This window comes from Hirundo rustica, chromosome 3 (assembly GCF_015227805.2).
Source record: "Hirundo rustica isolate bHirRus1 chromosome 3, bHirRus1.pri.v3, whole genome shotgun sequence".
Classification (NCBI taxonomy): Eukaryota; Metazoa; Chordata; class Aves; order Passeriformes; family Hirundinidae; genus Hirundo; species Hirundo rustica.
The window spans coordinates 96,766,219-96,778,944 of NC_053452.1; the positions used below are offsets into that span (position 1 = coordinate 96,766,219).

A 12,726-nucleotide genomic window follows, 5' to 3' on the forward strand; every position below is an offset into this window, starting at 1 on the left:
AGCCTCATATAGTTCTAATTTACTGATATTGAGAGCTACTAGTTATTGTGCCAACTCCTTGCAAGATTTTGTGCCTAAGCTCTCAGCCAGGGGTCTGGGCATGGCTCAGGGATGCATTCCACTTTCAGATGTTCAAAGTCGAGTATCAGCTTCACTCACAAAGAAATTAATTCCCTAATGGCATTCCAGCTTTAAAATAATAGCACTTTAATGGAGAGAGCAAAATAAAATTATACTTTAAAAAAACAAACATTACTTCTCAGAATGGTAATTTTATTTGTATGCATTCAACAGCATGAACTTTTTTTCACAGGAATATAAGCATAACAATGGTGAAACATCCATATCAGATCTGACCAGTATTCCATTTCAAGGGATTCAAATGCAGATGCAAGAAACTTCTCAGGAGGCAATGGCAGGACAACCTGCTCCAAAAGAAAGTTTCTGCTTAATCCCCACCTATGTAATGCTTGGCCAATTTCATAAAACACATAGACTTATGAAAAGTAATATACATATAGAAAAATCTGTATTTCTTATAGATTTCTATACAGTAATATTTACAATATATTGCAAAGATTTCAGTCTTATCTCCAAATTCCAGGCCATAAAACCCCAGACTTTGTACCTTTCTCCTCTTAAAGCTGCAGACATTGCCCTTTGTCACAGCACTGGAGAACCACAAAACACTTGGGTGTAAACAGAAATTTGTTCTGCACACTGGCACCCCATTTGACTATTTTGTTTACATAGTTCTAGTCAAACAAAATAATTCAATTTATGACTAGCCTTTGCCATCAGCCGCTGTTTTAGGCTACCCAGACAACTGGAAAACCAACTCCATTGCTAAAACTTCTGTTTGAACTGCAACAGTCCACTTTTTAACAGTGTAATGCCAAAGCTGGATAATTCCAGCCAAAGGCTATCTTTTATAATCAAACCGTAAAAAAAACCCGAACAACCAAACAAAAATGAGGGTGGTGGTGTTTTGTTTTTTTTTTTTTTTTGTTTGTGTTTTTTTTTTTTTTTTTTTTTTTTTTGTGGTTTTTTTTTTTGTTGGTTTTTTTTTTTGTTTTGTTTTTTTTTTTTTGTTTTTTTTTTGTTTTTTTTTTTTTTTACAAGAAAATAGGGAGTGGCTAAAGTTAGCAACTGCTTCTCATTTTGAAGGACATGACTGAAAGACCCAGCGGAAGAAAGGAAAACCCTTTACATGTAACAGTAATGGATGGGAGTAGAATGAACACCCAGGCTTTCATCATTTGGAAGAAGCACTGAATTACACATTCCCAAAATGTCTGGGGAAAGAAAGACTGTCATCTATTTTTTTTCTGACATATAGGAAATGTAAATTATTAGCTTCCCCAGAAGGTATTATTAAATAAAGGGAATGTGTAGCTCATCAGGCAAAGATCTTAAGACAGGTCCACATCACCTCTGAAATAAATGGGAATGTTTGGGATTCCTACAGAGTTTGAAGAAAGCCAGAGAAATTTTGCCACATTAGTGTGGAAAGTCACCTGAACCCTACTGAACTATCCACAAAGGCAAAAAGAGGGATTAAAAAAAGTATTCAGAATGGGTACAGTTCTGATTTCACTAATCTCTGCCATAAAACCATCATCCATTTTCAGAAAGGCTGATGTTCAGTGTTTTCGAGCAAATTAAACATATTCCTTCCTACTATTGAAAACTCATGAGAAGTACATCTTTCATCTTAACTTTTGAAAGCTGCTCAACTGACAGAGCAACAACAAATAGAAGTTTGAAAGTGAAACAAAAAATTTCCTTGGAAACTAATTCTCTTCCCCTTTGGCAGGACACTAGATTTTTCCTGCTGAGCTGTCTACAGTCATCCATGCTTTCAAAGAAAAGCATTCCTTAGCTCTGATATACAAATATATATGTAGTACAGCATCTTGCTGGGAGCATGAACAGAACAGATACATCACATTATGACTAATAAACCTAGACTGTGATCCTTAAAAACCTGCACCTTCAGTGTATAAATCTTATCATATTAGCAGCATCTTGAAGTTTTCTGAGAATCATCCTTTTATAATAATGTAACAAATATATATGGAGGTTTCATTTTGTAAGAAAATATCCACATATACTAACTTCTAAGTTTAAAGGAGCTCACACAAACTATTTAGTTTTCTCCCAGTTGAAAAGTGGGTTCAACAATTATTTTATCTGGAATTGTTATCTAGTTATCTTAAGAACTTCAGACATGTAAGCCTTAGTACCTAACACTAGAAACAGAAGACAATGCATTTCCAAATTAGTGCTGTAATTGAGAACTAACCATCCTGGACTGAAAAGTACATTTAAAACCCATGGAAATGCAACTCTGATGATATTTAGCTGATCTCAAGGAGCTCTTCAAGGGCAACTCTCCCACAACCATTGTAATACAAAGTAAGCTTTTAACCTCGGCAGGACCAACAACTGAAGTCAACATTATGCCAGTCAGGCAACTTTCAGAGATGGGTATAATTGCAAATGAAAGGGAAAGTAGCTTTTTTTTTTTTCCCCCCCATTGTTTTGTGGTTTGTAATGTCCACATAGAAATGCTTTGATTTTCTGAAAGCAATGACAGATTGGGGTGTTTGAGGCAGCAAATTCCGTGAGTTTCTGCGGAGGCCTTATTCACTACACTAATGATACAAGTATCACCTTTTAAAACATGTTAAAGTCAGGTAGCCCCAAAGAAGCATTTTACTGATGACACTGAATAAGGTGTTGTCTACACTGGGTGTCATCCAGACATTCCCTGGCCAGTCTGTGCCCCAACATGCCCTCTTGCCTCGCAGTGCAGCGATGCTGCCTTGCACGGCCCTACTGCAGAGCCACACTAGAAGTGTGGCTTTACATAGCCTGGCACAGTTCCCTGATGCCATTCTGTAAGAGCCTGCTCATCCACTGCCTAAAACTAAAGGTGTTATAGCATGACTGCCAAACCTTGCAATGTTTGCCGTGTCAAGAGTCAGGCACACATCGCAAACAAATTGTACCGTCCTGCAAGGCAGAAACAATGCAAAACCTCCCTCAATACCTGTTTCTTGGAACCATGCTCCTGACGTATTTGGTGCTGTTCTTCCCCAATGGCTGAGCAAGCTGTGCGACCAACTAGCCAGAGCAAACTGTATGGATACAAGGCACACCAATTTGGCTTGCATGCTCCCAGAGAAAGAGGTTTGGCAGGGATTTAGTTCACAATGTTTGCCAAGTATCTGAAATAGAGCTGCCAGAGCTAGTCCTCACCAGCCAAGCAAATGATGGTGAATGATGTCAGGATGAGCTCTGATCAAACAGCCTTGGAAAGGCAGAGACTTTGGACTTCCAGGTGGAGTCTGCAGGGGAACACCTGACTGAGAGGTCGTCACCACTTCATTCCCACTTTCTTTCGCCATCCCCGTTGACAAATTCATTGTTGGAAAGAGATGGGTGCACAAAACAGACCTTCTGTCACAGCCTGGAATGACATCCTGAGGCAGAGAGCTGATGCTGAATATTACTGCGGACGGCAGCTGCCACCACTCTTCGCTTTTCCAGGGGCTTTTGTTTCCTGATGTCTTGCTGGGGCACAGTTCACAATCTCCACTTTTCATTGCAGTCTTGGACACCCTTGGACTTGACAAGAGTGAGACTTCCAGGGGATGGGGGAGAAGGTAGGAAGCAATAACAAAATACTAAACTTGGACAAAGTACACATAAGCCAGATGAGGGAACAGTTTCTTCCTGCGTCTGGTTTTGTTCAACTTCCAAGCCAACAATTCTGAAAAAAAGAAGAAAAAGAGTGTCATTTGTTATTTATCACATCAGACAAGCATTAGGTGATACTCTGAAGTTTTTATTCAGCTGCCTATGGCTACTGTCAACATAGTAAATTACCCTCCCTGGAGATTTCCACGTGAATAATGCCCACCCATTTAAGAATGATGAGAAACTCAAGGCTGAATAATCTTGATTCAGCTCAGGAAGGAGGATGCAGAGTGTACTCTCTTCCTAGAATCAAGAACTGACAGTGAGAGGAACTGAGCTGCAGAGGTGAACCCAGGCTGCTTTCTACTAAGAAACAGGAATGACCATCTTGCCAAAGACCTCCATTTTCTAAAGCTCACAACTCACACTCTGCAATCATCTCTCTGATGAAACACGCTAAAGAACCTGATCCTTCAAACAGCTCTTCTATTTACATGGTGCTCCACCAGCTCCCAGAGAGCTCATGAAAAATTAAACAGGGAACATAAAATATGAATGGAATGATCACTGGCCCATAAAAGCTCCGCAGTTCTTGAAAGGTGTTTTATACATAACGAATGTTGGGATTTCAGAAATGAGGTTTCTGCCTCATTATCCAAAGAAGATGCAACAATTTTCAAGCCTCTGTAGAAAACCAGGAACTTCTAAGAATGTGCCTGAGAACACCAGGAAGAGTACATTGCTCTCCAGCAGAGAACAGCAGTCCAGAGCCCTTTAATAAACAAACGAAACAGAGCCAAATACTTGGATATTGTGAAAACATATAGATATCCCACTTGATGCTGTACTGTCAGAGAAAGTATAGAACTGAATGAAAATTTACACCAGAACAAGATTCATCGTGCAACCATGTGATCATAACAACTCTTTCCTTAAATTCTGTCCAGTAAATGCAATATTTAACTTATATTTAACTTCTGATGACCCTTGTCCTTTATTCTGGGTGATGTGTACAAGTATTTTTAGCTGACCTTTCTGAACTTCCCACTTCTGTGGCCTAAATGATAAGTATGTTCTCAGTTTTCAGAAACAACCTGACAGCTGACATCAAACAGTTCAGAGTCAGCCCCAGTATTCTTAAAATTAGGTTTTATAAATAAGGACCTTCTGAATTAGTCTTTCCTAGGCTGTCAAAAATTTTGGTGCCAAAGGAAATTGCTACCAGAGTAAAGTGCTTCCTTATTCTAGGTATTAAAGTTATTGCAGAATGAACATAGGATCATGCAAATAATCTTGCTGTTTATTTCATGAAGATCTTTTCACCACCCTTGTTAGGCTGCGTACTACCATTTTATCTTACATGGTAAAAACAAAAAGCGAGTGATCAAGCAAGCCCATGTGAGATTACACTGATTCAGCTCCTGGTACTTCCCACTCTCCTGCCCTTGCCTTTGCCCTGGTGCAGCACCTCCACAGACTGCATGCTCCCTGGGGTGCTCACCAGCATCTCCTGCCTCATCAGCTGCAGCACAGGACATGCTCAGCACCCTGCAAATGGATGGGGAAAGGACCAGCTGCTCCCTCTGGAGCCAGCTCTGTGGTGATGACCTAGACCCTACTCCCATCAGGGGCACTTAGGAGCAAACAGGTTTTTCTTTGGTTGTTTTTCTTGCATGGTTCGTGCCTGCTGGAATCTGCCTCCCAACCTCTTGTTCAGCAAGGCTGGCAGCTGCAAGGAGCTTCACAAAGCCACCACCTTCCTCATTTTGTTTTGTGTATCTCCTGGCCTTTTATCACAGAAGAATAAGCAAGGATAAATTATTAGTTCAGGAGAGCCCGTTCTTCTTGCTAAGATTATTTGAGAAAGCATTTGTTACATAACAACACTTATTTTAAGTTGTCAGCCAGATACCTGAGAACACTCTTATCAGCATGGCCTTGAAAAGTTTTGCAAAATGGCTCTCTCCCTGTCTTCCTCCTCTTTCAGGAAGAAAATAAGACTTCTGAGAAAAATTCTAATTCTAAAAGTGAACCGAATTCCACATCATCAAAACCAGTTTCAAGTTAATGATTTTTGCCTTTTATGAATTAAATGAATTTAGAGTGACAGGCTCACATCCACATAGGAGTGAGGCTCAAGCACTACAATTCTCCACATTTGCAAGACACACATGCTCTGTCAACAGCTGTATCTACACCAAATGATGTTCTTCTCACGCACCAAATACAAACTGTCAGAAAGTATACATGTAATCCTTCATACCATCACTCACTCATGCAATTTTTAAATACCTCACGGTAAGCTGCGGTAGTTATCCTAGGGGCTTTATGTACTGGAAGGAGAAAAACTCTTATCTCATAGATTATCAACACCACAGGGTCCATGAATATAGTTCTTTTTCAGGAAATCATATGCAAAATAAACACCGCTTTTATTAAACCCAGGACACTGGCTTTTACCAGAGATAATTTGTTCTGCTTCTGTCTGTTAAGTAATTGTTTTCTAAGCCTAGATCCACGTTTGTGTTAATTATCTTTAGCTTAAAACAGTGAAGTACCTCTCTGACAAACCGCACAACCCATTCCTAACTACCAGCACCAAACCACACAGCAAAACCCACTGCAGAGGAAAACCCGAGCTCTGTGAAATGCTATGAGGTCACCTGGAACAAACTTTTATGGTCCCAACAGAAAGTCATGGAGGAAATAAGATTGCTAGCAGGGCACTGATTCAGTTTTGCTTTCCTGATACTTGGGGGTGCCTATGTGTAAGGGGAAGGAGAGAGAGTGAAGGAAAGTAAAGAAGGGAAAACTGTAGCAGTGTAGTATAAATACAGTGCATTCCTGATGAGTAATAGTTTCAGCAGTACAGCATAAATACAGTGTACTCTTAATTAGTAGTAGACTGTTCAGTCTGTTATCCAAATAACTGTAACTAAAGGCTGAATCCTTTTCTAAGTTTTTTTTCTTAGCATTTAACATAGCAGAAATTAGAAGAAATAAGATATTTGCAAAGCAGGAATCTGCAACGCGCAGGCATCCTTCACGGACACTGACTCTTTAATTTCCTGTGGGGGTCTGATCTAAACCTGGCAAGCTGCAAACATTTACTTGTTTGTATTATGGTTTTTGTAGTAACACAGATTTCTGCTTTGCAAAAAAGCCATACTTGGAACATATGGTAAACAAAATACATTTTCCTTCAGCCCTTTCTGAAAAGACTAATATAAACCATGAGAAGTCAACTGCTCTCTAAAAAGGAAAGAGAAACACAAATTGTCGGGGCGAGGCTTTGCACACACCTTGAGTTCACCAGGCTCCAACGCATGCTGAATGAAGCCATCACGCCAGTTCCTGGATCACCTTGTTGGTCTCCTTGGCTTTCTTACACGTGTACAACCATTTGATTATCCGAGCGTTGCGCTCAATCACAGAGGTGCTGCTGGGGACCTGCTCTGTGAGTTCGTCCTCCAGCAGCCCCTCATCCCCGCTGTGCCTCGTGAACTCACTCTCCGACGTCGCCACACTGATGCTGCGGATCTTGAAGGAGACATTGTCGGACACCACGGAGAAGTTCTCTCTCCCAAGATCCTCAATGACCTCCTGCTCCAGGCCACAGTACTTGAAAAATGTTTCAAACTCAGCAAAGGACTTGGAATAGCGAGAGCTAATGTCTGACTGGGAGCGATGGAGACCTCTCCTCTTCACCTCCTTGACCTCTTCAGGAGGTGTACTCAGTTTTGGGGGTCTCGCATGCTCCTCTGTACACACCCCTGCCCCCTCAGTGCTCACAGGGACAGCCTGCACCGCTCCATGGTCGCTTGGCTCATGGTCATCATCTTTTGCTGAGAGAGGCTCATTGCTCTCGGCGGCTGCGACGTCCTCCATGACTCTGGGCAACTCAGGGGAAACCAACTGCTTCTCCTTTACGGACCCATGGAAGATTCTCCTCACCAGGTTGCCCCGTGAGCCGTCCTGGCTTTGACCTCTCCCAAGCTCACATTTCTGGCGGTAGATCACCAGGGAATCCGGCCGCATCTGCCTCTTGGTGCTGCGCCTGGCGGTGGGGGGGCCGTGCCGCAGGGGGGCTCGGCAGGAGTTCACCGCCTTGCCCAGCTCCAGGGGCTTCGCGCCCGTCGCTCTGCCCGGCTCCCTGCTCGCTGCTTTGCTCTCCACGGAACAGGTCTCGCTGCTGCTCTCCGAGGCTGAGCTGAGCGCGATGACGGGATCCTGCCTGGTGCTGATGACCTGCTGGCTCTTTACGTACTTGGCCTTATCGGCGGCCAGTCTCTCCACGGCACTTTTCCTGCCCGGCTTGCCGGCCTCCAGCTGCCTGCGGAGGTACTCGGGCCCCTTGTTGAGGAGCCGCAGGGGGAGGGAGGAGTGGAGGTCGGAGATGGCGTGCATTCCCACGGCCCGGGAGAGTTCAGCTGGCATAGCAATTTCAGGGACGCGGATCCTGCTTCCAGTCCCCAGAGGGAAGTGGGATGCGTTAAAAAAAAAAAAAAAAAAAAAAAAAAAAAAAAGGGGGGGGAAAATCGCGGCGCAGGACAGCCCGAGCGCGCAGGCGGCAGCGGCGCGCTCCGAGGGCCGCGCTCCCCGCACCGTCGGGGCGCCGCGTGTCCCGCCCGCCCGCCGGCAGGCACAGCCAATCCCCGCCGGCAGGGAGGGAGGGAAGGAGGGAGGGAGGCAGGAGCCGCCCTGGGGATGGCAGCGCCCGGCCCCGCAGCCTCCCGCGGCGCTGGGGCAGCCGGGGCTACGGGGGCGCGGTGCTGCGGCGGGCTCGGGACCCCTGCTCCGGCGCCGGGACGCTCGGAGGGTTTGTTGCCCTCAGAAGCATCCCCTCCCGGCCCGCCGCGTGGGGACGGCCGCTGCTTGAGGGCCTGACCCGGCGGACCCCAGCGCGTCTTCCCCTTCGGGGGCACCACCTTGCCTCGCTCCTTTCGCCGCCCTTCCGCGGTGCGTTCCCCCGCGGGTCTCACTGCCCGGCCGTGCCGGGCGCTGCGCTCCAGCGGGAAACCTTGGCGTGATCGGGAAAGGACGGGACGGGCTTCCAGAGCCCAGCGGCAGGGCTGAGTCCGGGCACGCCGGGCGGGCGGCACCGCTGTGCCCCCGGCATCCTGGCCTTCCCGGGGCAGCGGCGGCAGCAGCGACACGTTTGTCCCTGGCCCGCAGCTGTGCCGCGGCTGTGCCCGTGTAAAGTGTAAAGTGCGGTGGAATGGCGTTGGTCTGAATTGCAGGTCTTTGCCCTTCAGAAACATAGGGCACAATTCCCATCTGGGGCTGGCAATTCTGAACTGGCAGGACAGAGCCATTGGCTGTAATGTAAACTCCTGAAAGTTAGACTTGTAAGTCATAGATAATTACGTGGGGCAGTCCAACTTTAACTCATGATCTCATGTGAGATGCACTGTAATAACTGAATTATTGATAACTTTTCTTCTAATACATGAAACAAAAGCCAGTTTATATCTGCAAGTTTTTTTCATGCATATTTTTTACTGGTTTGGTTTGGTTTTAGTTTCTCTATTACTTCTGGGAATACTAGAATGCTTTTGTGGTGATTAGTTCATCTTCACAATCACTAAATTGTAGCTAACAAGTTTAGAAAGGAAGAGATGAGCTTCCCTATCCTCATTATGAAGTTTCAGGGTACGCCACTTTGTTACCAGCAAGGTTCTCGCTGTGATAAGAGATAGGTTACGAGCAACCCTGGAATCAGAGTTTGTGCTAACTCTTCAGTGAAGACCTTCTTAGGTCTTCACAAAACAGAAATATTCTCTTGCCAACATGGTTCTATTGCTGGTTTCCCCCTTAATTTTACATCATCTTTGTTTCTAGACATGTAGGTCTGAACTCCAGAAGTCCCATACACTACTGCCTGTTCACAGCAAGGATCCCAGATATGATGCTTGCCCGAATCATGACTGAAATTTGTGACATAACTTCAGATCTCTTAGGAAATTCTTGTTGATATGTAGAATGGGTGCAGTTTTCTGGGAAAGAACTTTTTTTTTTTTCTCTTACAGGTATACAAGTAGATCTGGTTCACATGACAACTTACCTAAAAATCAATATTCTCAAAAACTGAGAGACAGTAATAACAGTTTAAGCACATTTAATTACTAGGGAACTCTTTCCTGTTAAAGTGGTTCATACACAGATGTGTAAGAGTGTAGTTAATATCATTACATATTTAAATGCTTCATGGGATGCTGGGCACATAGAGAAGGCTGATGTCTTCTGACAATTAATCTGAGCAATAAGCTGATAGATGTAATGAATTTAGCAATGAGATACTAAGGTTTCATTCCTATATTGGCAAATCTGCCTTAATTGTTTCCTTCAACATTTTCCTTGGAGTTCCATGGAACTGAATAATGTAATAACACATATTCACATTTCTCCATTCATTTTAATTTGTGTTTGTTCCAAATTCTAGTGTCTTGTAGAAGCTTTAAGAACTTACAAAAAAAAAAAATCATTTGTTTGCATTCATTTGAAATAATAAGAAAAATGAACACGCACAATTATCAGTAAGAGGGGTCTTATTAAAGAACTACAATTAATTTCTTTATCATAGCTGTTCATTCACTCTCTGCAATATTATAACGTTTTTCTCAGTGGACAATAGCTTTGTGTTTAGAGTTGATATACATAACCAATTTAAAAACATTGGTTTTGATGGAAAAAAGGGGTTTAAAACATTTAAAAAATTGATATATTTTCCTTTCTCTTAAAATGTCCTTGGCTTTAAATGCAGGCCTGAAAGACTTTTGACGGAATATTTTCATTTTTCAACCAGTTTCATCCTCTTCTCACTGACAAAAGTTGATGGGAGTTTTGATTATCCATGAAGTGCATGTCACAAGAAATTTCTCATGAAAAATTGCAACAGCAATTTCCAGCTGACTTTCCAGATATGTGAGATACTTCTCCCTGAAAATCCTGGGTGATGACAACAACAATTAAGGGGTAGAAGAATCTTCTCAGGGTGAAAAAGCATTGCGAGCAACATTTTGTAACCCTGTCTCCTTTTAAGTAAGGTACATCAATAGAGCAGCTGCATAGTTAAGTGATATTTTAAATATATTTAGTTCACATATTTTAAAACTTAAATGCATTTCAGTTTAAAATATGATTCTCTGATTTGAAATACTTATATTTGTATTTCTTTGAATCAGCTCTTATATTTATGGATACATTCTTACTGTATTCAAAGAAAAGGGAGCCATTGTATTTCTTCCTTCTGGAAAGTAGAGAGAGAGTGTATTATGAGTGTCCCAAGCAAACCACCTTTGCCCTGTCCCAGAACAGGCTTGCAGATAACAAAATGGAAATAAAAATGGGTGCAGCAGCACCCATCCCTCAGCCTGTCAGCTGCCATCAGTCTCCCTCTGGCACCAATGCATTAGACAAAGGTAAGAGAGGCAAGTCCTGCACACACTAAGCCTGGGCTGACACAGAGTTTTCCCATGGAAGGAGCGTTCTACAAAACACCTTATCAGCTGGAATTTAAAGTTATCATGAAACACAAAGCAGTTGAATTTTACGTGGGGTAAGAAAAACCACTTCTCACTGAGTTTTTATTAATAAGGGGTGTTTTCAGTGCACAGCTAGAGTCTGAACCAGAGGAAAGCCAGAAACAGGACTGGTACAATGGCACTGCAAGCAAACAGTACAATGTGTGCAAAGCTTAGGTCATTGCTGTCACTGCTCCCACTCCATTGCCAGTGTCAGTGACACGCTGATTTATAGTGGTCAAAGGGCAAAAATGAAGTGGTGGCAGTGGAAGGTAAAAGCAAGGAGGAAAGAGAAAGGGGAACTCGAGCCCTAACAGAAATAGGACGCTCCCGTTTTGGAGACCACCAGAACTGCTGCGTCCCAGGACTGAGGTTTATACCTGCAGCAGCGCTCAGTGCTGAGTGCAGGTGTTGCAGCCCACCCACATCAGGAGGTGATTCACTGCCACTGTGTGTCCCGTTTGCTGCACTTGGGGGGTGTAAAGAGCCACAACACAGAAATGAACAGTTTCCCAACAGCTGTCTCCAGTGGAGAAATTTTAGGCTTTTCAACATGAAATCAGTGACTGTCCTAATTCTCTCAGATTCACACAACAAAAGGTGTAGGCATGCCTATACATCTTCAGGCAGAATTTTAAGACTCTGGGATTGAGCACTGCATGGCAGAAGCAGACCCACATCACTTGTATGCCTCCTCTTTGCTGCAGTGTCTCTCTCTCGGAGGCCTGGCTTCATTTTTTCCTCAGCTATCTTGAGAGACAAACCACAGCTGGAAGGATTTTTTCTCAGGGCCCCAAAGATCCCAGAGCAGGTGTGAATATTTTCCTTTAGAGAGAGCAGGTACCTGCTGATGGCAAAGGAAGGAGTCTGCACTTGATTCAGAGGAAATCAGGGTTTTATTCAATCTGTGGTCCTGCCCCACAAGGTCAGGAGCCCAGTCCAGTCCCCATCCCAAGAGGGAGATCCACGTGCTTTCCTGGCTTTTATCCAGGGGGAGGGGGCTAGAGGTGTGGACAAGCCACTACCCAAACAGGGATAAGGTGGGAGTGGAACAGAGTTGGATTACATTCCAGTGTGGGAGGATGGGCAGGGAGAAGGAACAGGGACAAACTTTGGGACGATACATTTTCCATGGGAACAGGGGGGTACAGAAGAAACCATTACAAAACCCAATATAAAAATGAAATACAATATAAACCCAAATAATGCACAACAACACTTAGCCACTCCCACCACTGCCAGATTTCTTAGCATCCTTTTCCACTCTTGTGATTTTGGGGTTTTTACTTCAATAAGCAGCTTGTCATCTTAATCAGAAAACATCTTCCTCCTAAAGTCAATCCAGCTTGCTCACAATTCTCACAAGTGGGCTTCATTTTTTAGTAGAATTTTGGAAATTCACCCCAGGTGTACCACTTTCCAGGTTGAACAACCTTCATGGATCTCAACAGGACTGTGTAGTTTATATCACGGTGATTCATGGCACCATATGGGGAGC

At 43.7% G+C, this 12,726-nt stretch overlaps 1 protein-coding gene across 1 annotated transcript; it reads right to left on the reverse strand.

The window, feature by feature from the left end:
- Nucleotides 1–1,067: 1,067 nt before the first annotated feature.
- Nucleotides 1,068–8,197, reverse strand: FAM110C (family with sequence similarity 110 member C). Its single transcript, XM_040060415.2, has 2 exons — nucleotides 7,008–8,197; nucleotides 1,068–3,778 (listed from the first exon to the last, which is right to left on the reverse strand). The coding sequence occupies exon 1, from the start codon at nucleotides 8,140–8,142 to the stop codon at nucleotides 7,048–7,050; it is 1,095 nt and encodes a 364-aa protein (XP_039916349.1). The 5' UTR covers nucleotides 8,143–8,197; the 3' UTR covers nucleotides 1,068–3,778; nucleotides 7,008–7,047.
- Between the last annotated feature and the right edge of the window lie 4,529 nt (nucleotides 8,198–12,726).

Excerpts from the sequence above, each read along its gene's own strand:
- FAM110C (XM_040060415.2), bottom strand. The coding sequence starts at position 8,142 with ATGCCAGCTGAACTCTCCCGGGCCGTGGGAATGCACGCCATCTCCGAC.